The 27,804-nt window shown below is 42.4% G+C and overlaps 1 protein-coding gene and 2 long non-coding RNA genes across 5 annotated transcripts in view; 2 read left to right on the top strand and 1 right to left on the bottom strand.

Annotated features, from left to right (window-relative positions):
* Window positions 1-2,993: 2,993 nt before the first annotated feature.
* Window positions 2,994-6,994, top strand: LOC146892032 (uncharacterized). The gene is made up of 2 exons (XR_015005139.2): window positions 2,994-3,111; window positions 3,227-6,994. It is a non-coding gene; the product is annotated as an uncharacterized LOC146892032 (long non-coding RNA).
* Window positions 6,995-8,351: 1,357 nt separating this feature from the next.
* LOC125396380 (enoyl-CoA delta isomerase 2) overlaps window positions 8,352-27,804 on the top strand; it is a 37,126-nt gene continuing 17,673 nt past the window's right edge. The window contains exons 1-2 of one of the 3 annotated variants that reach the window (XM_087896527.1): window positions 8,352-8,374; window positions 24,133-24,295. In XM_087896527.1, coding sequence (XP_087752653.1) covers window positions 24,188-24,295 — 108 coding nt within the window. In that variant the 5' untranslated portion in view covers window positions 8,352-8,374; window positions 24,133-24,187. The other 2 variants (XM_087896525.1, XM_087896526.1) reach the window with 2 other exon arrangements.
* Window positions 15,986-20,293, bottom strand: LOC146892031 (uncharacterized). Its single transcript, XR_015004962.2, has 2 exons — window positions 19,962-20,293; window positions 15,986-19,318 (listed from the first exon to the last, which is right to left on the bottom strand). It is a non-coding gene; the product is annotated as an uncharacterized LOC146892031 (long non-coding RNA).

The following is a 27,804-nucleotide window of genomic DNA, read 5'->3' as shown; positions in this document are numbered from 1 at the left end:
TCAGGACTTGTCCCCAGCAGCCCGAAATCCCGTCATCCTGCACAGTCACATGCTCCACACTGAGTTGGCAGGCTTGAATGTTTCTCCTTTGAGCTAATTTTGCTTTTTGCATTTTGCGGATTCCATTAACATCCCATTGCCAGATCGCACTGGGTCTCTGCTATCCTAAAGATGAGGAAGACGTCGCTTTAAAATCAGTGAGAATATGGCTGTCTCATACACAGCCGCTTAGCATGCAGCTCCTCGTGGCTCAGAGCCACGTTCAGGTTTCCAGCCTGGACTAACAAGACAGAACAGACTCCAGGGAGTGGCTATGTACCAGGAAAGCACCAGCAAGGCTGGCCTGAGGAGAAGCAGCTGAAGTAAACAGTTCTCATCAGGGCGAGGGAGATGTGAGGATCCCAGGCAAGTGTAGTCTTATATTAGAGGTAACAAAGTCTAAGAAGAAATAAGAGGTCAGAGGGCAACCTAGAGGTAGCCAGCACAGGGTATAAGAGGCACAGGTGTCTATGCACAATGACTGCCAGCCTCCCTCTATGGCTGAAGGGTATCTGGACTGCCAGCCTCCCTCTATGGCTGAAGGGTATCTGGACTGCCTGCCTCCCTCTATGGCTGAAGGGTATCTGACCTCTTTATTTACTGCTGCCACTACTAATCCTGTTATTTTCAATATGGTCTGATATTTCAAATTTGTAAATCTATATGAACAGCAAGCATGTTAGAGTGACAATACCAATTAGTCCTGACCGTAATCCTCCCCCATGAGGAAGAACGATGAGCAAGAGTGAGTATCTTCCAGTGTTTGTGAACTCATGGGAAATGCACAGGCAGAGATTGGGTGCTGTGGTTGTCACATATATTTTGATATTTATGATGGAAAACCCACCGAGAATAGCTTGGGCTCCTTCTTGGCAAGTTAGTATTCATTATAAATTACTCATTGACTCATTCAGGATGTATGAGAAGATACTGTCATTAATCATGCAATCTGTTACAGTTGGGGTGTGGCTTGTTCCCCTAAAGGCTCATTTGTGGAATCTCAATACTCAGTATAGAGATCTGAGAGCTGGGTCTTAGTGGGAAGATACTGGTTCACTGAACATTTTGTTCTTAGGGTTATTATAATTTTTGTGGGACCCATCTCTGGTCCCCTGTCCTACTACATGATCTCTTCTTCCCATGTGCTCCCATGATGTCATCCACCATGCTGTGACACAGCCAGAAAAGCCCTCTCCAGAATAATTGCCACTACTTCCATAATGGTAAAGTAAATGAATCTCTCCTTTTATAAGTCATACAGCCTCTGGTACTTCGTTATAAAGCAGGAAACAGACTAATCCATGTGTAACAAGTCATGCAAAGAACAAGGATGAGCTTGAATCTCAGTGACAGCAAGGATAAGAATGTCCTTGCCCCCAGGTCCCTTCATCTCTCCCTGAACCTCCCTGAAGGAGACTCCAGCCCTCTTTCTCCCTGGGGTGGAGTTTTCGCCACAGGGCAAGAGACGTGGAGTCTCACATCCTACTGTTCCAACCTCCACAAAGGGACATCATTGGCAATTTAGAGCCCTCTAGAGACTGTCTCTAGGGACTCACTGTGCTAGTGTGCCCACTTGAGCAGTATCACCCTCACTTGCTATGCTCCGGGAGCCCAGCAATAGCTAACCTGTAGAACTGGAGCAGAGGAACAACCATGAACACAGGTCCCATATACAAATGCCAAAGGCGGGTTCAGAAAATTCTTCATTGGGTAAGGGCTCTTGCTATGTAAGCTTGAGGGAATGAGTTTGCATTCCCAGCACTGTGAGGAGTTTGGGGTTTTGTTTTGGTTTTGGTTTGGTTTGGTTAGGTTTGGTTTTGGTTTTGGTTTTTAAAAGGCTGGGTTTAGTCACACACATAAGCCTATAACCACAGCTGTGTGGAAGGCATAGACGAGAGGATCACTTGGGCTTGCTTCCTTGCTAGCTAACTAGTCAAAATACTGTTCTAAGGTTAAAAAACCCAATTTCAAGGGGCTGTGGCCAAGAATAATGGAGTAGGACACCCAATAGATGTATGCACATACACTACACACACATTACACATTTATAAACCCACACACACACATACACACACCACATATATCCCACACATACACACTACGCACGTACTACATATACTTTCACACACACTCATATACACTACACGCACATACACACTCACACACACTGCACACACAACTCACACACATACTAAACACATATACATACTACACACACAACTCGCACACACACTACCCATACATATATACCACACATCCTATTTACACATACATACATCACACAAACACATATATATCCTACACACACAACACACTACTCATACATACACCCGTCCTCTTCACCTGGAAAATGTCCATTTTTCTGTAAGGGTGAACCGAAAAAAAAAAAAAAAAACCTCTGATCCCCTGTAGATCAGGACCCCTACCGATGAGCTCCTGAGCATCACCCTTGAATCATTTCTCATTGATCCACCCCCAGTCCCCAGAAGTGTGTCCTTCAGAATGTAACTGTGGCATGCACACTAATCTCTGTCCCATGACTGCCAAGTGGCAAGTGATCAATAGGTGTTTCTTTAATAATGCACCAAAGAAACATGCATAATAAATGCTGGGACAGCAGCGAACGGAAAAGGCCACACTCCAGCAACCACAAGGCAGCTCCAGGGGCCTCTTGAGGAGTCCCAAGGGCAGCATTGCTTGTCAGCTCAGAGCAACCAGTTATATTCTGAGCCATCAAAAGGGGAAAATTCACTCTGTTTAATGTTTAATGTAGAGAATTTTTATAGATTGCAAGATTTTCATTGAAAATGTTTTATTTGATTCTGAAAAACATCTATTTCTCTGATTTCTACACTAAGTGCTTCCTGGGCCTTCCAGTTATTTTTAGTGAAGGGATGTAGCAATGTCTATTATGTGACAGTCATGGGACAGAGACACTGCCAGACATTCAGGCTCAGGCTGTTGACATACTTGGGCTGCAGAGAAGCCTATGGCTCAAGTAAAGAAAGGAAGTACATGCTCAACTATGCCATCCCTGCCCTTGGAAACAAAGGAGAGCAGTTCTCGCTCAAGGTAAGGGGTTGATAATCTTCGAGGAGCTTCGTTATAAAGGGCAAGAGATGAGTTAATTGGGGTTTTTATATTTTAAATTCAAGATTTGATTCCAATTTCTGTTGCTGTCTTGCAGAACCTGTTACTAAATGGATCATGGGTCTAGACATTCAAAATCATGGTGCCAGCAGATGCTCAGTTTCTGGTGAGGCCCTGGTGACAGAAAATATGAAGAATATAGTGGAAGGCTTCATATGTCAGAATAACGGGTGAATAGTGAGTAGAGGTTGGAAGAGGGAGTAAAACTCCCAGGATAGCCAGTGCCTTAAGGAAAATGACATTAATTCATGCATAAAGCCGGAACTCCTTCATGATGAACACCCCCCAAGGTTCTACAATCTCTTCACAGCCTTGCACAGAGGATCAGACATCAACATGCGTTTGGAGGGGGAGACAAATGTATTCAAATGGTAGTGACTGTTTCTAACCAACTCAAACAAAATGGAACAGATGAAAAAGAATACAATGAAGATTGACTCAGGCGAGCAGAAAGTATGGCAGATCATGGAACCCAGCCAGCAAGGACTCACTGACCAGGCAACTGGAACCCAGAGTTCCTGGCATAGGTTGTACTTCCTGTGACACTTCAGTCATGCTGGCAAATCTAAAATAGGGACCCAGTAGTCCAGACAGAGTCACGCTCTTTCTCCTTGGCCAGCCAAGGAGAACTGGCATAAACACAGCCTCAGCACACAGTGCTACGGTTTCAGCCGCAATAAGGGTGACACTTCCCGGTTCTAGGGCCATGCAGGTACAGACAAGCCCTCAGGCAGAAGGGCTTAATGGCCCTGGGGATATTAAAGGGCCCCTCGTTTTTTTTTTTTTGCCTTGTATTTATTTGCTCAAATTTAAAATCCTATGAATACAGAAAATATGAGCTTATTGGGAGTTTTTCCAAAGGGTACTGGACCGTAGAATTATGTGAAAATATAAACTGGTCTTCACACAATATACAAAATTGATCTTCCATTTGTTTCAATGCCTTATACATTCTTTTATCTTCAGGTGAGAATATGTTCAACAATTTTTGTATAACCCAATAGTACACGTCATAGATACTACTTGATGGCCCAACAAGTCCATGGAATCATGTTGTTTGGTAGGGAATCAAACAACAAAAATTTATCTTGAGTCAATTCTAGGGCACTTTCCTAAATTGAATGAAAATGTGAAGAGAACCAAATATGTGGAAATCAGTGTTTTGAGATGAAAGACTTAATGTATAAAATATGTGTTGTTCCTTTCGTATCTGTAGTAATGACTCTTTAGGCCCTAGAAGCCAAACAATGAAAGTTAGAAGTGGTCAGTTATATCAATATACAAAAAAATATTGTGATAAGGAGGAAAGCACATAGAAAAAATACTAACAATTGGTCATATTATAGTTAATATGTTTCAGAATTACTTGAAGGGCCCCCCTTGACCCACGCACTTGCGTGTTTGCATCATCGATGTATGACTCAGCTAAGCCCTTGCACACATGCGTGAGCCCTATCTTCTGCGTTCGACCTAGTCATGTCAATTCCCTGTGTGCATGCACTAGGCAGCTTTTAAAAGCTGCCAGCGCCTTCTCCTTCTCTCTCTCTGCACACTGATTCCCCCAGGTCTGTACACTCCCCCTCTGATAAACGCCTATATGGGTTTGTGCTGTGTTCCATGTTTCCTTCTCACTCGCGCCAGGTAATTTCACACAGTGGTGGGGAGAACACATGTTCTGAAAAATAAGGAGGAAGAGCTATGAATTGTAGACTAAACAACAACAACAACAACAAAAACAATGTCTGGTAACCCTGCAAGCAAGAGGGAGAGCTCTTTGTATTTATGGAGAACGGGTAAATGGTAGGACTGCAGTAAAGGACCAGTGGGAATGGGTATAAGGTTGTGTTAGAGGAGGAGACGAGGACCAGGCACAAGGCATCTTCTGGGCCACAGCACCATGTGTTCTTTATCCAAACGGCCTGAGGGATCACTGAGTGGTTGATGTTCATCTCTCAAAGATCACCCAGCAGAAGCAGAGTTTCCTGGGAGGTAGACAGACCTATTTAAGAGCTACGGTGAAACTCCAGACATGAGAGATGAGGGGCTGGGCAAGTAGCAAGAACTACAGAAGGCGGAACCCTAGGATTTGATGGCTAAGCATAGTATCAATGAAAACCATAGCTCTTCCTCCAAAGGAAATAAGCTATGGTTGATTCTGAGCCAAGATGAAGCTGTAGCATGGGAACACTGATTCGGGTCCCCTGAATGGTTTGCTCCACTACAAAAGAAGTCACTTACACATGTATGGTCATAGAAGGAAAGAAAGTCACAAGTCAATACATGTACCAAATTACTCGGTAGGGACATCAGGTAGGTGGGTTATGACAGAGTAGCTGGGATTTCTTCTGTAGGTTTCAGGTGCCTCCTTGTGGCATTTTTAACATGGCTTTGGTGGCAGCTAGTGGTCTGCTAAATTTACAGTGCATTTCCAAAGTTTGACTTGACATCACGGAGATGTTAGGTCAGATACATTGGTTAGAAGTTAACGACCATTAAGAGGACTAAAGATAGATGAAGATGTTTGGCCACATGTTCAAGTTTCTATCTTCCTTAATTATAAATACCTGGCCAGCTAGTTTGGAGACAGGAGGAAAGAGGATGCCTAAAGTCATCAAAAGATTTATACCTTGAAAAAAAAGATGGAATCAGGGTAAAAGGTGAGTTCAATGTGGGAGCTGTCAAGTCTGAGGTTCTAGTGGGGTCTTAGTACTCTGAATCCTACACAGTCAAATATAAACAACAGCAAAGATGACAGCACCCTCTCTTATTCGTTATAAAAGTTTAATGACAAACCCCTTCGTCAAACTGTCAGTCACTGGTCAGTTAAGATAAATGAACGAGGTGTACAGGACAGGGAGATAATGGGCTGTTTCGTAAATGCAAGTGTAGTGTGGTTGCTTAAACAAACTTCCTCTTTTGCTATCTGATCCAAAGCCAGCATCAGGCAGAAAACAGAGATGGGGTCATTTTATTGGGATCCCCAAGCTGAACATTTTCAACTCTACAAATACCTTTAAACTGTGAGGATATGGAATTATTTTTTTCATTTTCCTCTATAATTCCATTCAATTTATTTCTATAAAACAAGTTTATTTCTTTTTAAACGTGTCCATATCTGTAGAAATGCGTGTATAGGCCACATTGCTAAGCATAAACTAATGGAGAAGAGTTTGCAAGTAGTGATAATCAACCAAAGATGTGGGCTGGGAAATCAAGGGTCCTTGCAGTTGCCTGGCCGCAGGAGCAGAGCACAATCTTGGAGTGTGGATGACTTGCCCCTGTCTGATGGAAGAACACATTCTGATGACAGCTGTGAGAACAGAGATGCGAGGTGCTTCCCTGGTACCTTGCCAGGGTGGTTAGCTTCATATGTCAACTTGACTGAACTACAGTATCCAGGCGTTGGATTGTAACAGCCTGAGTCTCATGGCTCCAAGAACTGCATCTTCCAGGCACAGTAAGACATATGAACATATGAAGGAACAGAGACTGTGAGACCAAGCCGAAACCTGCACAGGAACAAACCAGACACAATACCAGCACCGAGAAGGGGGAAGTGGACACATAAAGTCCCACCCCTAACCAAGAAGCTCTTTTCAATTGATGACTGCTGGGTAAGAGAAAAATTTGTTTTGGCCAATGGCCTGTCACTGAATACATCAGTCATATTCCAGGGCAGACTCCATGCCCAGGAGCAATTGGCCAGCACAAAATGGACTCCCTGACTTTTATGTGCACTTTTTGTTTGGTTTTGGTATTTTTTTGTTTTATTAAACTATTTTAGTTTGTCTGTTTTGATTTTCAATTTTTCATTGTTTTTTCTGTTTTTATTTTAAAGAGAGGGAAAGAGAAAGAACATGAAATTGTGAATAGCAAGGTGGGGAGGATCTGGGAGGAATTAGGGAAGGGGAAAGAATATAATCAAAATATATTCTACGAAAATTTTAAATAATCTCTCTCTCTCTCTCTCTCTTTCTCTCTCTCTCTCTCTCTCTCTCTCTCTCTCTCTCTCTCACACACACACACACACACACACACACACTTTTTCCTTCGGTTGGTTCTATTTTTCTAGAGAACACTGACCAGTGCACTCATGTTCTTTCTAGCAGTTTTGTCCAGACATTTCCCCCTAAGACCTGCAGCCATCTCTATCACAGTTTCTGGAAGCTGCTACCTGTAGTGTGGAAGGAAAGGTGGACGGAAGCAGGCAGACAGCAACAGCTTGACGGTGTGTGGCTCTCTGAGAGCATTTTCTCTTTCCTCTGCCAACCAATTGGCAAAATCCAAGCTTCAAACAAAGCTGCATTTCATTTGGAGAAATGGCAGGGAGACACCTCAACAAAATGTCAAATCAAACCCAAACCATCTGTGGCACCCCTAAAAGAGACCATTCAGTGTGTCAGCCCCGGTTTCCAACGTATTCATAAGAATTTACTAAGCATCTCGTGTTGCAGGCTGGTATTGATCCAATGGACTCAGAGATTAAGAAAGCACAGCCCCAGTAGAAACCTGCAACGTTGTGAAGGTTGGGAAGACACCTAAGACATCCTCTTCCTTGGTCAGTTCCATAGATGGGGTCCCATACTTCATTTGGAAATCTATGGCTCCTGAGAGAAACATTACCCTCTGTGTAGGGTAACTCCAATTAAACTTTTAGATATATGGCATATATATATATATATATATATATATATATATATATACATATATATAAAGTTTATCAACTAATAGGCTTGCACATGATTTTTTAAAAAAATATTCTTAGCATTATTTATCCTTTTTCTGTCCTTTCCACCCAACTGTATCCCCATTTAAACTTCTCCCCATTCTTGCTCTACCTCCCATTAAACAGTTTTTAGCGTTTTGAAAGTAAAGGCAAACTCATTATAAGCAGATCTTTTAAGTTTCTAGGAAGGTAATTATTTTAATTCTAATAAAGCTGGAGTATTAATAGAGAATTGCAGGCTTTGTTTCCTAATGTGGTTAAAACTTCCCCTCCAACACCATGTAGTTGCTATGTGACGTCACCAGATGGCAGCAGAAGGGCTTCCTGACTTTTGACCATTGGCTTTGGAAAGGTTGAGGGAGGGGAGACAACTCCATCTCTGTTGTGTTTTGCTGGTGGACAACGGTAGGGATTTTCGTCTTGGCTTCAGATGCGTCGAAGCAATACAGCAGGCTGAAAGTAAGTACCCCGAATCGTGGAACTGACTTTACAGCCCTCTGCCAACTGAGTATGTGAGCGGGAATTGCTGTGGGAACAGGCAGCAAAGAGGGTGTCAGACCCAAGTGCAATTGCCCCACCCCCTTTCCTTGGTGTTACTGAAGAGTAGTTTGGTGGCTGGTGGGCTCCTGTGTGTCCTCTGTCCCTCAGATATTAATTAGGATTCAGTTCTGTCTACTTGGACTACCAAAAATCTTGGTCTCTAATTTTCTAACCTGTGCCTCAAGAACGCAGAGCAGTCTGTTGAGATTCCTCAGGGGGGTTAGCTTCAGTCACTCCTTTAGGTATCAAAACGTGCTGACCAAATCCCTTGTAGGGACCTAAGTAGCTTTTTCTGAAAATGTCTCTTGCTTTCAGAAACAGAACTTTAGCCAGGCCTTGAGATCGTTTAAAACAACATACTCAATGTTGTGTAATCAGCCTAGTTAAACTTAACCTGCCTTTAAGAAAATAATGTAACCAACTTTACCATACCTTTGGGCTTCCCATGTAAACAGTTTTTACAACCTAAACTAAGTGCATAGCTTTAATTTTAATCTAAATACTCTTCTGTGACTCTGACCCAGAAGTGTGTGTGTGTGTGTGTGTGTGTGTGTGTGTGTGCATGCAATTATTTGCTGAAAGCAGCCAGCAGGTTGAAAGCAGTCTTAAAAAACAGCAAAAATAAATACATAAATAAAAGCACAAATATCCTGTGAGTATTGGAAGCACTATGTGGATATGGGATGAAGTTTTGAGCGCCATTTTGGTTCAGCTTTCCCTTGCAAAATCTATTAAAGATTTTGACTGGAGAGGGGGATAAATTCCCTCATTCCTTTCCCACACAGTGTTTCCTATACCGTAAATACAGAGCCAAGTCTTTGTCAGAGACAACAGGAACAGACAGACAACAGAGACAGACAGACATTGCACATACACATCAGACAGAACAGGCTGCAGACCATAAACAACTTACAGAAGGAAAGTACACAAGGACATGAAGAATTCAAGTTTGGCCTCACTCTTGCTCTAAACTGTTCCAATAGGAAGATTTGTTTTTATTCCTTACTACAGGATCAATGAAGCAAAGGGTGGGTATTTTCTTGGAGCCTACCCATATCATCCCATGTGCCTTAAATAGTCCAGGCATTTGCTGTGGTGCCTAGAAAAATTGTAAGTACCATGCAAATACTTGATACATTCTATTGGTTAGGGACTAATGAACTGAAAATTATGGACATGTGTCAGGGGCCAGCATCGACAAGATTACTTTTCTTCCAGAGTGGAGGCGTGGGAATTAAGAAATATAGTAAAGAGTACAAAGACACGAACAAAAACAATAAATCGCAGAAACCATAGGATAGTACAGGGAGGGAATTTGAGTGAGTACTGAAAATTTATCTGTGTTTAATTCCCAACAGCTTAATACACCCCTGATTTCAAAAGGTAGGAGTAGAACAAAATGACTGCATTAACATACAAATTGAAAGTTGTGGGGTACTTTCATCACTCATGCCCTTTGACTCTTGCCCTAGATCAAACACTCTGTAGGCAAACCACTCCCTGGGTGGAATCCCAAGTTATTTCCATAAAGGGAACTAGAACCAAGTTGGTTCCTTAGACTTTTGTTTTAGGTAGGAACCAACTACTTTCCTATTTCAGAAGCAGGAGGTCTGGCAACTAGCCATACCTGTTTACAGTAGCCTTGAGAGACCAGAACTCTAATTTACAACTAGGTGGGACCTTTGAGTTAGAAGCACAATAATCTAACTAAAAACCAGTTCCAGAACTCTCTGACCTTTGGCCTCTTTGGGCCTCCACCTATGTGTTTAGTCCAGGTTCAATCGGTATTTTGCAAATATTTTGATTTATGATTGGTTAGATCCACAGATACAAACCATGAGACGGAAACAGCCCTATTGGTCTTTATCTACTCTACCAGGAAATGACTGCACCAATGGCCACTTGGGGGTGCTGTAGAGATGTTTCTGGGGTGGGGGAAAGTGACTAATAGACTAGAAGACAACCAAAGTCTTTTCTAGACCTAGGATGCCATTGTTTATAAACCCCACCCCTCACAAGGAGCATCCCTGGGGAGAAGTCCTTCCCGCCTGAGCCACAGTTCATACCAGGCAGCCTTGGACTAGAGAAGCTGCCTCAGCTGCTCCTTTCTCTGTTCCCCTCACTGCTCCATGCTTCCTCCAGGGCCTTTACTGCCACAGCAACTTCACATTAATAGAGAGTTTATTACATCAAGGTCTACCTTCTAGTCTTCCTGGAGAACTACCTAGTCTGGCTGTGGAATCCTTTCTCTAGGAAATTACACACAGTAGGAGCTCGAATATTACCTGAATGTCTACTTTAGGTCCATTACCTGTTGTTTTCATGGCCATCTTCCCCTTCACTGAGCTAGTTCTGGCTTTCTACAGCTCACCTGAGTGGCCAGTGACCAGTCAGTCCTTTGAGAAATCTTCCCTTCCAGCAAAGCTGACTTTTCCTAGACTTCACTTGAACCTGTTCTTTCTGCTGTAACTCCAGTATTTTGGGCTGCCCCTGTTATAGAAATGATACGACCTCCCAGTGTGAAATCGCTCTGCCTACTGGGAGATTGATACAGGAAAAACTCTTTACTAAAAAGGTGTGTAGCCAACTGTGACTAGTGCCTGAAGAAGAGCCAGGCTCAAGCAAATGATTTTACTAACATATCTGAAATTAATCTGGCGCGAGTGAGAAGGAAATATGGAACAAGCAACAAACCCACTTAGGAGTTTATTAGAGGGGGCATGCACAGGCCTGGGAAGTAAGTGTGCAGAGAGAGAGAGAAAGATGGTGCATCCAGTTTTTAAACACTGCCTAACGTATGTGCACAGGGGGATCATACACTGATGATGGTGCTCATGCATGCGCACAAAGACTTAGCTGAGTCATGCATAGATGATGTAATCCACACATGTGCGCAAGGGCTTAGCTGAGTCATATGTGGATCACAGGAACCCTTTAACATCCCCAGGGAGCCATTATGCACTTCTGCCTAAGGGCTTGTCTGCACCTGCATAACCCCTAGAACCCGGAAGTATCAGCCTTATGTGGCTGAAATTATTACAATATCCACATACACTGTCATCCCTAAATCTCCTTTAGACCCTTGCCCCAGATTACACTTTGAACAATTTAAACAAAGACAGGGAGACTGCAAATCCAGTCAGGTGGGCAGATGATTTACAAAGCAAAGACTGCCAGAATTAGAATTAATTCTTAAGATCACCAGTGATGTTCTTTTTTTTTTTTAAGACTTATTTATTTATTATGTATCCAACATTCTGCCTCCATGTATGGCCACACGGGTACAAGATCTCACTACAGACGGTTGTGAGCCACCATGTGACTGCTGGGAATTGAACTCAGGACCTCTGGAAGAGCAGCCAGTGCTCTTAACCACTGAGACATCTCTCAAGCCCCACCAGTGATGTTCTTTTCTCATAATTGGTACCCAGGTTCATCTTGTACATCTGGCAGAATTACACTTCTCCTGATAAAAGCACAGGGGATTTAGCAGCCCTTGAGCTAATCCTTCCAGGCACATTCTTTGCTATGGGAAGGGATCTAATGACTGATTATAAGTGACAGTTGTATCCTTTGTTGTGGAAATAAAGCCTAATTGGAGATCAATCTGGGTTAATAAACATAAGCAGAAACTTTATCAGCAACCCCAAACTCCAATTATGATACAGAAGTTTCTTTCTTACAGTCTCTGATAAACCTAGCTAATACACTACCTATTGCCAGTCACATTGGAGGCAGAGCTATAGCTAAATTCTACATTGTGTAACCTAATATTTCCTAAGCAAGCTTATTAGTAAATTCTTTATATCATAAATTTTATTACTTCAAGGTTCAGGAGAGACATCACCACTTTCATTCAGGAGAGAGTCACAACTATGATAAAGAAAACACATTCTCTCCACCTTTTACCAAAATGCACCTGAAGATAGCCACACTCTTCTCAACCTTGAGAATCCCTCAAATGATGTTGTCTCAAGGGACTGACTATGTGGATCTTAGTGGCCCCCAGAGGATAGAGCAGGAGAAATTTACCCCAAAGATCAGCTGGTATGCAGAGAAAGGAGCTGGCAGAGTTACCATGTGACTCAATGTGACCTTCGGTGGCACTTTTTTGACTTCCTAAAGTGAAATCTTTAGTTTTGTCCTCAGTAACAGAAGGTTTGGCTGGATAGACCTCCTCTCTCCCATTTCTGAAAAATCTGTCATTATGCCTATGACATTTGTCCCAAGAGCAACTACCCCACTCCATGTGAAAAGAGACACCAAGACTATCTTAGTAAATATATCTTGCTCCCCAAGGAAAGTAGTTCACAATAGAGACTGTTGCCTAGATATCTAATGTTGAAACATAATGGCTGGGTATTAACAGAAATATGTTGAGCAGGGCACAGGGAATTACTTCTCCCAGTAATAACAGCCAAGTGAAGTTTCATCATCTGTCACTTAACCCCTCACCCTTTTCAGTGTTCCCATGGACAGACAAGTGATGGTATGACATATAACAATGAATGATATTGTGTCTTGAGACCTTGTCAGGATTATGCTTATGCCATAAACAGTACCATTTGTATCTTTCACAATGTGAGATTTTTTTAATACCAATAAACCACAAGCTATATTTGTATCGGTGTTGTTGGCTGCAGTTTGCCGAGTTGTTCCATTTCCCCTTGACAGATGGCCATTAGCAAACATTGGTTATTTTATTATTAATTTAATTAGTAATGTGGAGGTTTAGATAAGAATGGCCCTATGGGCTCATATCTTTGAATGCTTAGTCACTAGGGAATGGCACAATTTGAAAGGATTAAAAGGATTGGGAAATGTGGCCTTGTTGGAGGAAGTGTATCTCAAGGGGTGGGCTCAAAAAGTTTCAAAAGGCCCACCATGCCCAGTCTCTCTCTCTCTCTCTCTCTCTCTCTCTCTCTCTCTCTCTCTCTCTCTCTCTCTCTCCCCCTACAGATAAGGATGTAGCTCTCATGCCACATGCTCACTGCCATAACCTACTAAACCTCTGAAACTATAAGCAAGCCCCCAGTTAAATGCTTTCTTTTAAAAGAGCTGCCTTGGTCATGGTGTCTTTTCACAGCAATAGAACAGTGACTAAGACAACTTAGGTTAACATTCAGGTAACACATCACACCTCACCCAGTAATATGTATGTGTGTAGGCTACAGAACGCCTACAGGCCACAAAGGATTAAAGAAGTCTCAGAGTCCAAGGAAGGCCCTGAAGAAGCAGGACAAAGGGCTGACACGTGCATGAGGCCCCGGGGTCTCTAGGTCAGATAGAAGATATTGGTGAGCTCCCAGGGAGGGTGGCCGGAGGCACACAGAGCTGTGTTGCCATGTGAACCAAGCTGCAGAAGCACGGGGTTGGTATGGACTGGACAGAAAGACTGAGAAACCGCAGGACGAGCAAAGGGCAAGTCCAGTGGGCTCTGCCAAGCAGTGAGAACCATGCTGAGCTGTGGAACAAAGTGGGCAGTCTGCTTCTCTCTCTTTCCCTAGCACAGCAGTGCAGGCACAGGAATGGACAGCTACAAGTGGGACAGCCAGAAGAGGGACTTTCCAATAATCACAAGTGCTAGGGAGACATGGAGTGTTGGTGACATCAAGAAGGCAGATTCACCTTAACTTAAAGACTTTACTAGCCTCTTGGGAACATCCCTTTGAGGTAGCCAGCTCCTTGACGGTGTCATAGAAAAGAATTTCAGCACGAGTCACAGTAAGCAAGTTGGTGGATTAAATATCTAGACAGGAGGTGACAGAGGGAAAGGACAGTATACAATTCCTAAGAGGAGTGGGCTCCTTGAAGGAGTCTCACTTACTTGTCTTGCTCTAGCATCATCCTTGCAGAGATCCAAACCAATGAGGCTACCGGATTTTGAATTTTTCAAAATAGAGTTTCATGCAGGCCAGATTGGCTTGAATTTTGTTATATAGCTGAGGCTGGCTTTGAATTCTAATCTTCTCCCTCCACCTCCTGTTATAACACCTGTTGTTATAACAGGTGTGTGCAACAGCTGGCAACTTTCCTCACCTTAACAAACAAGACCTCAGACCAAATTTGAAAAGAAATAGAAATCTCACAGAAGCTGAGATGAGAAACTGGCCCGATGTTCTTTCCAGCCCTGTGCTCTCCATCAAATGCAGTGTTAGGGAAATTCAGAGCCTGCCCTCTCTACTTCTCCCTGTCTCAAGGCTGTGCTCTAGAGTTGTCTATGGCTACCCTCTATTAAACTGAGAGGTAATCACTCCCAGAATACAGTGTCTTCCAGCTGAGTGTCTGATACAGGGTGACACAGTCTCCAAATCAGAGGGTCTCTCTTCTTATGACCTTCTCTGGGGCCCACTGTTACTGATATCATAACTTTATGGTTGAGTTGATGAATGGCTATTACTTTCTGTAATAGAAATTCTAGCTCATTCAACTGGGAAACCAACAGATTGACATTCCAGAAAACTAGCAGAACACAAACAAACAAACAAAGAATCAAGCAAACGTTCTCCCCCTTACTAAACATATAAAGCTTATCTTCTAAGAAAGGGACTCAACAGATATGTGTGGAACGTTGGTTAGAAAAAAAAAGTCAACAACTGGGTATATTACCCTTAAAGTAATAGCTGGAATAGTCAGGTTCATAGAGCAGCATGGAATGATGGTGGCTAGAGGGGAGGGATAGCAAAATGGAAGTTGCAGGTTCATGGGGACAGAGTTCCAGCTTTGAAGGCTGAAAAGGTTCTGGAGATGGAGTGTGCAACACTCTGAAGGCTCCTAACACTACTCTGCTATACATGTAAAAATGTCCAAAAGGATAAATTTGCTATCATGCATGTTTTACCACAAAAAAATAACATCGTGATTCATTGTTCATAAATGCGGTATTTTCATTAAAATATCTGCACCTGAGAATATCAATTGATTTTGGACTGAAGCTTTTTTTTTTTTGAGAGTTTTTCTATCATATCTTTTCAGTATTTTAAATTTAGCATTAACATCCCTGTTGGTTAATCTTGATTGTCAGCTTGACTGGATTGGAAATCAACTAAGAAATAAACCACTTGGCAGTCTATTAAGGATATTTCCAGAATGGATTATATGACAGAGTAAGTCCCACCTCCTGAGAAGAAAGCACCTTTCTATGAACCTTCCTATGGGTGCATTGGCTGTGGAAAGGGCCTAGGTTATTGCTTCTTTACCTGCTCTCCTTTGCCTCCTGCTGGTGAGTGAACTGTATCTACTCTGTTGCTGCTGCCCTAGTCCACTTGAGTAGATAGAATCCAGCTTTTATTCCACTGATATTGAAGACTAGAGATTCTATACGAATCCTCCCAACCTTCATCACTAGATGGAACTTCTGAGGCCATGTACCTCATCGAATGAGCAGCTACTGGGTCCTAAGCCTCTCCAGTGAACATTCAGCCATTTTGGACTGCCCAGTGTGCATTCTGTCTGACAATCTAATTAATTCCACTTGTAATATTCTATCTATCAGTTCTGCTTTCTGGAGAACCCAAATACAACATTGAATTCACTTATGTAAATTTAATCTTACATAGATTAGATTTGTTTAGCATTAAAATAATAGGTGACTTCAATTTTGATACATTTACATTTTCTAGCCTTTTAAAAAAGATTGCCTCCCAGAAACACCTCATGTTTTCATTGAAATTTTGGTTATTGACTCTTCTCACTCACAAGAATAATTAACAGAGAACTTAACCTATTTGCTAATGATCTTGAGTTCCCACATCACAGAGTCACTAATTCTGAGACCTTGAACCTGAAACCTTGAACTCTACTCAGACTCTGGGCTTCAATTTCATGTCAGTAAAATAACAAAAGCAGTATACTCTGGAAAATGGTGGCTCATTGGTGATGCTGAGCTTAACTTGTTGAACTTCAGCATTACTGAACTATGGTTAATGCTGCTATATAGCAAAGATGTGAACCCACATTACAAAATCCTCATCGTGTGGCATCCTGGAACTGATACAGATGGAAATGTACTGTCCTTTGTATAGCAAGAGGGGCAAGGATCTAAAGTTCATAGCCAAATCATCAAAGCCTCAACTTTACTCTAGTGTCCTTTGCTGATACCTGGAACCCAAGAAATGATCAATAAATGGGGACATGATTGACAAATGAATGAATGTTGCCAATGTACCAACTTTGTCAGTGCTGGCAGCACCTCCTTGAAGCAGGTGCCTGTGTGTGGCAGATGAATAGCGATAAGTCATCTCACATGAATCATGTGAATGAGTTATTTGTCCTGTTGGCCTATGATTGATAGCAATCCTTTAATACATTATTTCCATCTGGCCTCCCATGAGATCTCAGTGCAGTGTGTCATTAGATTTATGAAGATTATCTTCAGTAATAATTGGGCTTAAGATCTTGAATATGAAATGAGTGTTGGCTTTCACACAAAACTCTACAGGTACTTAGAATTAAAAAAAAGACTTACCAAGAGAATAATAAGTAATAGACTATGCCACTGACTGGATGGGCCTGTGAACTCAGTATTTTAACATGACTTGAGGTAATTACCACAACTGAAGAAGAAACTATTGGGTAAGAGAACTTATACTTCAGTTGGGGACCTGAGTCATGTCTCTGGAACTACCCTGTGCAGATTAGGATAATGCAGGAAAGGGAATCCTGATGCAGGCAGGAAAACCTGAGGAGTCGAGTACACAGTGCCAAGCCTGTGTGGCACGAAATCAAGCTTACCGGATTTGATAATATGAGGCAGCTGTGGTCATCATCCTGCATATTGTGTAAGTGGACATATTAGACTGGGAAGATGGATACAAGCTGTTACCTGATAAATTATTTTCTTAAAAGCCAAAAAGAAAATTTAGAAATAAGAAATGAAGAAAAAAGAATATCTCAAACTTTAAAAAGGCATAATGCAAGAACCACAGAAAAGTGAGAAAATAAAAGAAGGTGTCAGTAAAGTGGAAGGCAGATCAGTAGAAATTAGCTAATATGAAAAAAATTAAAATGATATTGAAAATTTTAAAAGCATCTACATGAACTGGGGGTGGGCATCTCATTATCACTGTCTGCACAGAGTAAAAGATAAGGACATTGGATTGAGACAGACAAGATATTTGAGGAACTCCTGACTAAAACTTTCTCAAACATGATGAAAGATATAAGTTCACACATCTAAGAAGCTCAGCAAGTCCCAAATAAGTTACACTCGAAGAACATAATGCTAACATCAAAGCCAAGCTGCTGAAGGACAAAGACAGAGGGAAAAAAATCATAGCTTGGATATATGTAACCTGAGCACTTGGGAGTCTGAGGCAGGAGGATGGCAAGATACCAACCAGCCTGGGTAACATAGATTCTGGTTGGAACAGAGAGATCTTAAAAGAGGAAAAAAAAAAAGTCTTAGAAAAAAATTGCAGCAAGAAGATGTGTATGTCCAGAGAAGTAGAGTGCATGGAGGAGTCATCGAAGCTCATGCCAAGAATGCAAAAGAGTCTTTCAAGTGCTGACAGTAAAGAAAGGTTGACTCCAAGTTCTGCACATAGTGGAATACTATCTGGTCTGGTATATGTGATGTGGAGTCCCCAGATGAAGGAAAACAAGCAGAAACCACTGCCAAGGTGCTGGGGGTAGGCTAGACATCTTAAGTCCAACAGGATGGTATTAAAATTACCTGTCAATAGTGTTGTGTGTTCCCATCATACATCTGATGTTTTGGGCAGAAAGGGGGAATCAATTCTATACCAACAGTAGGAAACACAATCTCCCCAATTTCAGAATTGTCTGTCCCTCCACTCTATCTGAACTCATTAATATTCCATTAAAATTTGCCCATAGATGCCTAAAGCTAGTGATTCATGCTGAGAATACGCATACTCACCCCTTGAATATTTTAGCTTCATAATAAATGCTCTCTCCAAATTCCATATATTGTTTCCTCTGAGTTCTTTCTCTGACAATAAAATCATAAAAATATTGGGCAGAGGTATGTTGACAGAGGTTTCTGTCCTGCCCAGTTCCGCAGCTATTCAGTCCCAAAGAAACACACAGAGGTCTACATTAATTATAATCTGGTTGGCCTGTTAGTTCAGGCTTTCTTATTAACTCACTCTTATATCTTACATTAACCCATAATTCTTGCCACTGTTGCCACAATGTTTGGTACCTTTATCAGGTAAGCATTCTCATCCTGATTGCTCTTCATCTGGGTTACAACTGCAGACTGAGTTTTTTTCTCTTCCCAGAATTCTCCTAATCTGGTTGCTCCACCTATAACTTCCTGCCTGGTCACCCTGCCTATACTTCCTGCCTGGTCACTCTGCCTATACTTCCTGCCTGATCACCCTGCCTATACTTCCTGACTGGCTACAATACAACTGACTAATCTTTACAGGGTACAAGACCATTGTCCTACATCACTACCCCCTTTAAAAAAATAAAAACAATAACTCTGAATTTACTATTCTTTTTTTAGCTTTTCTCCTGAACATTATCCATAACAACTTGTAACCAACATTCTAAACAAAGGAAAATATCCATAGTCCATTTTTGGGGGGAAATGTGGGCATAGTTTTCCTGGCTACTTTCTGCTAATTGGGGGCACTGATAATCTTATAGGGACCTAAAGAAAATTTAAGATTATGGTCAAATCCTGACTTGAAAATTCTGCGAGTCTTGGTCATCCCAGCCAGCAGTCTTGAAATTGTTCTGGATGTAGAACTCAGAGGAAACTCCAACAGAGGTCCTTTGAAATGTTATATCATCTGGGTCATTCGCTCCTATTGGAGATGATTTCTCAGAGGGGTCTTCCTTGATCAAACTTGATTTTTCTTAATCCAGAAGGAATCCACAGCCTCTCATTTCCTGTGGAAACAAAAGCAAAACCTCTTTTCAGGATCATGAAACTGAAGCAGGAAATGGGGAGAACAAAGGGTACTGAGACTCTTTAGAGACTAATCAAGTCATAATAGGTGCCTTCCCCCTGCAATTATATGTGAATATGATTTTCCCGGTCCCACTTTCCCTGGTGCTTTCATCATAGGAACCTGGCAAAAGTCCAATTCCTTTGCCTGCGCTGTGACTCACAGAAAAAGAAATGCCTGTGAGCATGAAGTCAGTTAACACCGTCTGACAGCATACCCAAAGGTGACAATTGACCCGAAGTTGTCATCAGATGTGGAAACACACAGGCTAGACAGAAATTTTCAACAGTTCATTTGCCCTCAATAAACTGACCCAAACATTCAGGAATAAGAGTCCCAGAGAGCAAGGTGTTGACTAGGAGACCAGGAGTGAGAAATGAAGAGGACAAAAGCAATACCTGGGGCTAGGATGTCTCGTATGAGCTGACGACTTATACAAGGAAGTTTATTAAGAAGTTCAGCATCTTATATACTATTAGCTGGGGATAATCACCAAAATCAGCAGAGAGCCAGATCAGATAATGTTGGGGAAAGAACACAAAATACATCAGACATTCATCAGCTGTGTTACAGGTGATACTCACAACCCAGAGGGAAGAGTCACAGCGCCAGAAATCGCAATCTTCACTCCTTCAAGGCAATGGCTCCAGCCTCAGACTGGCCTTGCCAAGTTCACTCTGTAATGATCTGTTCTGTCTCTTTAAGTGACAAGCCACACGCACTCCCTCCCTTGTCTGCTGAGACAGACTGATCTTCAGCATTCAGCCTGAGTTCTCTCTCTTTTCCCTTTCCCTCTCAGAGAGGCAGCTTCTGTCTCTCCCTTCTCCACCCCCTTCTTTCTCTCTATTTCCTCTTCTCCCCTTCTCCCATAACCACTAAAGAAATATCTAACCTCACTCTGCATGGCATGCATATCCATCTGTGTCTCGCCTGTGGTAGCCACATGACTCACTCCTGGGGACCAGCCACCTCTGGAGATCTGCCACAGGGGCTCCTGTGCTATCCCTGCCTGGGATTGGCAGCTCTCTGGACGTGCTGCCCCCTGCCTACCACTACCTAGCCAGCTGCCACTGCTTGGGAACCTGCAGCATTTCTGATGCCTGCTGCTGCTGGGGATTCTGCAACATTTTTAATTTTTCCATTACACACTCCTTACCACGGACACAGAACTAAAGTTCCTGTTGTCCTTTCATCAGAGCCTCTGAAAGAGTTCTTGGTCAGTCCACCTCCCTACAACAAATGACCACAGCCAGTCTTTCCTGTCAAACAGGGTGCCCAGAGATGGGACATGACAATACGGGGCAGGTGAGGGCTGAACAAACTGCTAGTCTGAAGGGAACTTAGTGACATCTGTCTTAGAAAGTAGGCTGGCTCTCAAGAGTAGGATCACAGCGGGAGACTAGAGCCAACAAGGGGGTCAGAGACTTCTCATGTCAAACAGTGTCTGGAAGGAGAAAGCATGGGCTGCACAGACCCAGAGAGACTGGACACCCATTTCCAAACAGAAAGAACAGTCAGGGACGTCTACTTGCAATCCAAGGCTGAGACAGGAGGATCAGCACAAGTTCAAGTAAGGCCTTTATAGTGAGATTTTGCCTCAAAACAAATGGTTTAAAATATAAAATAAAGAGCTTGCATACCATAGTGCAAGCCTATAATCCTAGAACTCAAGAGGCAGGAGTAAGAGGGTCACCATATGTTTGATACACAGTGAGACTATCTCATGAAAAGCAAACATAATGGATAAGTGAAGGGGTGAATGAATGAATGGAAAGGGCAAGCAGGAGAGATGATTAGACATTATGGGCCAAATCTCAAAGGCCTTCCTTATGTGTTACACTAAGAGGCTTGGGTTACTTATTAGGTAAAGGGACCCACACAAGATTCCAGTGACAGAGGAAGGATCAAGAGACTGTCGTGAGTCATGTCAGTGTCTTGGTCCATTTTATGTTTCTACAACCAAAAGCCGCCAACTGGATAAATTACAGACAACAGAAGCGAGTTCAGCATTCTGGAAGCTGAGATGTCTAATTGTCAAGTTCTGGCAACTGGTCAGGGCCTTCATGCTGTTTGTTAATGTCTCACCTTAGTGACTCAAAGGTCTTGTCCCCAAATATCATCGACACAGGAACTCAGAGATGTTTCCCAAACGAGAACTCTGGGCCACAGTTCGGACACAGCTGTCAGATTTACAGTATAGGCTATGGAGATCAGCCAGAGAGCAGGAGGAAAGCAGGCTGCAGAGGTGGGAAGCAGAGCAAAGCCAGTCAGGGCTAACCATGTTACAGCATGCAGAAACAGTGAGACCTGAGGAAAGATTGAGTGGGGTAAGGGAGGGGGAGATAAAGCCAAGAAACAGCTGTGGAAGGACAACAGATTCATAGAGGGGAGCCCGTAGTGAGACAGAGGGGATTCAGACTGCTTTCAGACTCCAGTCTTTGCTGTTGTTTGCACAAAGTTAAAATCATTTCTGACACTATATGTGCTAGAATTTTATATGTCATGATAATAACATAATCTGATGAGATTTTAACATTACAAACAAAAATAGTCACAATGGTTTACAGGTTCTTCCACCAAAGGTTCCATGCCACCATCTGAAGAAACATCTGCCAAAATTCTGAGTATATACGGTGAAGCAGGACCCCAAGATTCAGTGTTGTTTGAAACATTTCCTTGGCTCTTGTGACCACTAGAACTGGGACTCTATCAAATCCCTTCTTAGGCAGCTCTGGTCCCTGCAACCAGCCTCTAAGGTCAGATCTAATAGAATCAGACGCCTTCCCTCAAGGTCTTCATAAGAACAAGCAGGCCCTGGTCCTCTCACAGCACAGTGGAGATTAGAGCTCTGACTGAGGCCTTGAGGATTCTGCCATTCTCACTCTGGTCCAGAAACAACAACCTCCGGAGATGTGCTGGGCAGCTCTGACTGCTCTGTGAACTAAAGCAAAGGCATGCCAATGGAATCTTTTTGCATAATGGGTTTAACTTTTTAATTTAACTTTATCAGATTATTTATGTGTGGTTGATTTTGCATGCCTGTACACATGCAACACCATCTGTGCATCTGGTGCCTGCCCATGTCAGAAGATGGGGTCCGTTCCCCTGGACCTGGAGTCATGAGTGATCATGAGCCACCCTGTAGGTTCAGGAAAGAAAAACCCGGGCCCTCTGCAAAAGCAACAAATGTTCTCAAACAACTCAGCCAACTCTCTAGCCTCACCAATTAGCTCTTTTATGGCTCTCTAGAATTCTTAGCACAGAATCCAAACTCCTTAGCCTGGACACAGTGATCCTCATGCTCAAAGGAAGTGCTGCCCAACTCACAGTGGTTCCCTTTCATTGAGAACTGCCCACTCCCACCCGTCTCCAGGCAGACACTGTGTTCACAGAACATGGCCCCTGCTCCAAATATGGTTAGCTGCTAAGCAAGGCTAAGTGCAAATGCCTACGTTAATCTAACTTGTACTGTGTCTTTCCGTGTTCCTCTTAGACTTTATTGTGCAAGATAAGCATGTCCAGGATAAGCATGTCCAGGGGGCATTCTTGTTCATTTAATCTTTTAAACATGTGCTCCATGACCTTAAACTGAGTGTGCTCAGAAATGTGCTCCTAACTGAACATGCTGAAAAATGATCGGGTTTCTAAATGAACATGCTTTAGAATCTCTGATTAAAACTCCCAGAGCCCAGCGATCTGCCTCCATACCGGTGTTTCCAGCAGTCTTTGCCAGTCTTGTGCCAGTCACCTATGTACCTAGTTGGACCTGGTCCAGAAATTCTGGGCTCCTCCCCGAAACCCGCCCATTCAGAGCTCAGGCTCTGAAGGAGAGGTCAGCCACACCCCTTCCTAGAGCTCTCTTTCTAGCCCCGCTCAGTCCTCCCAACCTTGCCGGGCTCCTTTCAGCGCCCGAGCTCACCCCCTGGCTCCGCCTACACCCCCGAGCTCTCATTTGGCTCCGCCCTCTCCCGGTCGCGTCTTGAAATTTCAGCTGGGCCTCAGCCTCAGGGATCAGATTGACTTGAGCATCTAGCTATGGCGGCAGCGACCTGGAGAGTGTTGCGGTGCTGGTATCCGAGGTAAGCCGGCAGCCTCGGCTCTCTGGCCCAAAGTTGCCAGCGGGGTTTGTCGTCCGCCCGCGGAGCCGCCCGCTCTGTCAACTGGTCTGGCTAGCAGGACTGCTGGATACTCCTTTGGCGGTTTCGCAGCGAGAGAGCTCTAAATAGGGACCTCGAATGTCCTTCCTCTGCTGAAGCCAGAAGGGTAAGAATGGACGCGCTCTGCCCACCTCTGCCAAGCAGGGAGAGATGCGAGCTCCGGTTCTGGGCAGCGCCCATGCCTGCTGGCCAAGCCCGGAACTTCCTAAGGCTCTAAGGCCGCACTGGGACCAAGATTGCCTGTATTCTGAGCGCTGCACACGCGCAATCCGCTATCACCAGCGTGGTTTTCAAAACCTATTCAGAGAAGTGGGTGGTTAGAGCGACCCAAATGAAACACCCCAAAGAAATTGCGCTCCAGGACCAAAGCCTGGAGCCTGGTGGTTGCAGTAAAGCGGTGGTGGCATGAGTGACTTTCTCAAAAGGCAAAACCTACACGTTATTTGAAAAAGTTTGTACCAGTCTGTGGGAAGTTGCTGACTTCGAGAAAATATTGTAGATAAGCACGTCATTCTGATTAATAGGGCTTGGGACCGATAATCGGTAATTCTGCTGCAGAAAGGAAGAGCTGGGAACAAACAGAAACCATTGTTTGTAGTCTCCCACAGGTCTTTAGATTCCCAGTGGCTCAGGTGCACTTGGGCAGACCAAAGATGAGAGCCAGTCAGCAGGACTTTGAAAATGCAATGAACCAAGTGAAACTCTTGAAGAAGGACCCAGGAAACCAAGTGAAGCTGCAACTCTACGCGCTGTATAAGCAGGTAATAGGCTGAGGTCAGATGTGATTTAAACACATTTTGAACAAATAATTTCTGAAGTTGATATGTTTCTAACAGGCAGCTTTGTATGGTTGGGCTGCATGGCTGTCACCCTTTGTGGTTTGTGATGCCGGCTTTGTTTAGGTTTGCTTTTTAGGTTGGGTCTTGATATACTTTCAAAGCACAGAGTTGCCTCTCTGCTTCTCTCCAGAAAAAAAGAGATTTGAAAGAAAGAACACTCACATTCACGTTTACATGTTTGGGCCTCTGCTTTGGAGTCCTTCCTGGAGGAGTAATTACTGAAAAGGTGTTTCAGGGCAGTTGGGGAAATTTGAATATTAACTGAGTTTTACTAACTATTATTTAGTGGTATCCTGGATATTGTTAATGATGCCATGTTTATATACTAAAATGTTGGTGTTCCGGGGAAATGGAAAGTAAGTATTTAAGGGTGGAATAATGTTGCGTTTGGGATGTTTGAAACCAATTATAATTAAGAACAAAAAAGATAACAGGTGAAGCATATAAGGTAAAATTTAATAACTGTTAACTGGATATTGTAACTCATGCATTTGTGAATGTTTGACAATTTTTGTAATCATTGAGAAACTAAAGTTTATAGAATAAATACTTCACTCCTATGTCAGCCAGCCTGGACTCCTGTGTTATCATTTATTATTTTTATCATTTCTACTAGGTGATTAGCATCAGTGTCTCTGTGTGATTGTCCTGGTGGTTTTTTATTATATACTTATTTTTTTCATTGAAATTTATTGAGCTCTACATTTTCTCTGTTCCCCTCCTTGCCTCGCACCTCCCCCTTTCAACCCTCTCCCAAAGCCCCTATGTTCCCAATTTAATCAGGAGACCTTTTCTTTTTCTACTTTCTACTTCCCATATAAATTAGATCTATGTTGTCTCAGTTCTCTGGGATTGTGGTTTGTAAGCTGGTTTTCTTTGCTTTATGTTTAAACACCACCTATGAGTGAGTAAGTGTGATTATTGTCTTTCTGTGTCTGGTGTACTGCACTCAAAATAATGTTTTCTAGCTCCATCCATTTTCCTGCAAAATTCAAGATATTGATAATTTTTTCTGCTGTGTAGTACTCCATTGCATAAATGTACCACATTTTCCTTATCCATTCTTTGGTCGAGGGGCATTTAGGTTGTTTCCAGGTCTGGCTATGACAAACAAAGCTGCTATGAACAGAGTTGAGCACATGTCCTTGTGGCATGATTGAGCATCTTTTGGATATATACCCAAAAGTGGTATTACTGGGTCTTGAGGAAGGTTGTTTCCTAATTTCCTGAGAAATTGCCACACTGTCATCCAAAGGGGTTGTACCCGCTTGCATTCCCACCAGCAATGCAGAAGTGTTCCCTTTTCCCCACAACCTCTCTAGCATAAGTTGTCATCAATGTTTTTGATCTTTGCCATTCTTACAGGTGTAAGATGGAATCTCAGAGCTGTTTTGATTTGCATTTCTCTGATGACTAAGGATTTTGAACATTTCCTCAAGTGTCTTTCAGCCATTTTAGATTCCTCTGTTAAGAATTCTCTGTTTAGGTCTGTACTCCATTTTTTTTATTAGATTATGTGTTCTTTTGGTGTCCAATTTCTTGAGTTCTTTGTATATTTTGGAGATCAGACCTCTGATGTGGAGTTAGTGAAGCTCTTTTCCCATTCTGTAGGCTGTCGTTTTGTCTTGTTGAATGTGTCCTTTGCTTTATAGAAGTTTTTCAGTTTCAGGAAGTCCCATGTATTAATTGTTTCTCTCAGTGTCTGTGCTGCTGGGGTTATATTTAGGAAGTGGTTCCCTGTGTCAATGTTCAAGTATACTTCCCACTTTCTCTTCTATAAGGTTCAGTGTGACTGGCTTTATGTTGAGGTCTTTGATCCATTTGGACTTGAGTTTTGTATGTGGTGATAGATAGGGGTCTATTTTCATCCTTCTACATGTTGATATCCAGTTATGCCAGCACCACTTGTTAAATATGCTTTCTTTTTTTCCATTTGATATTTTTTGCTTCCTTGTCAAAAATCAGGTGTTCAAAGATATGTGGATTGATATCCAGGTCTTCTATTTGGTTCCATTGGTCCTCCTGTCTGTTCTTATGCCAATACCAGGCTGTCTTCAGTACTGTAGCTGTGTAGTGGAGTTTGAAGCCAGGGATTGTGATGCCTCCAGAAGTTCTTTCATTGTTCAGGATTGTTTTGAATATTCTGGGTTTTTTGCTTTTTCATATGAAATTGAGTACTGTTCTTTTGAGGTCTTTGAAGAATTTTGCTGGGATTTTGCTGGGCATTGCATTGAATCTGTAGATTGCTTTTGGTAAGATTCCCATTTTTACTATGTTAATTACTGTACCCAAGAGCATGGGAGATCTTTCCACTTTCTGGTATCTTCTTCAATTTCTTTCCTCAAAGAAAAGTTTTTAAAGTTCTTGTCATACAAGTCTTCCACTTGTTTGGTTAGAGTTACTCTGAGATATTTTATGCTATTTGTGGCTATTGTGAAGGGTGTTGATTCTATGATTTCTTCCCTGGTCCTTTTATCATCTGTATACAGGAGGGCTACTGACTGTTTTGAGTTAATCTTATATCCTGCTACATTGCTGAAAGTGTTTATGAGTTGTAGAAGTTCCTTGGTAGAATTTTTGGGATCACTTATGTAAACTGTCATATCATCAGCAAACAGTGAGAGTTTGACTTCTTTTCCAATTTGTATCCCCTTGATTTCCTTTTGGTGTCTTATTGCTCTAGATAGGACCTCGAGAACTATATTGAATAGATATGGAGAGAGTGGACAACCTTGTCTTGTTCCTGATTTCAGTGGAATCTCTGGGAATTTTTCTCCATTTAGTTTGATGTTGACTTGTTGACTGTTGGTTTGCTGTATATCGCCTGAATTATGTTTAGGTATGTTCCTTGTATTGCGGCTCTCTCCAAGACCTTTGTCATGAAGGGATGTTGTATTTTATCAAAAGCTTTTTCGGCACCTAATGAGATGATCATGTGGTTTTTATTTTTCAGTTTGTTTATATGGTTGATTATGTTGACAGATTTTCATATGTTTAACCATTCCTGCATCTGTGGGATAAAGCTGACTTGATCATGTTGGATGATAGTTCTGATGTGTTTTTGGATTCAATTTGCCAGTATTTTATTTAGTATTGTTGCCTCAATGTTCATGAATGAGTTTGGTCTGTAATTCTCTTGCTTAGTAATGTCTTCCTGTAGTTTGGGTATCAGGGTAATTGTATCCTCATAAAGAGAGTTTGGCAATGTTCCTTCTGTTTCTATTGTGTGGAATAACTTTGAAAGTCCTGTAGAAATCTGAGCTGAAACCATCTGGTTTTGGGCTTTTTTTTTTTGGTTGGGAGACTTTTGATGACTGTTTCTATTTCTTCAGCAGTTATAGGTCTGTTTAATTTGCTTATATGGTCTTGATTTAATTTTGGTAAGTGATATTTATCCAGAACGTCGTACATTTCCTTTAAGTTTTCCAATT

The sequence above is a fragment of the Myodes glareolus genome, chromosome 14 (assembly GCF_982192425.1).
Source record: "Myodes glareolus chromosome 14, mMyoGla1.1, whole genome shotgun sequence".
NCBI classification, from domain to species: Eukaryota; Metazoa; Chordata; class Mammalia; order Rodentia; family Cricetidae; genus Myodes; species Myodes glareolus.
The sequence above is the reverse complement of the archived record's forward strand: the minus strand, read 5'-3'. Positions and strand labels throughout refer to the sequence as shown.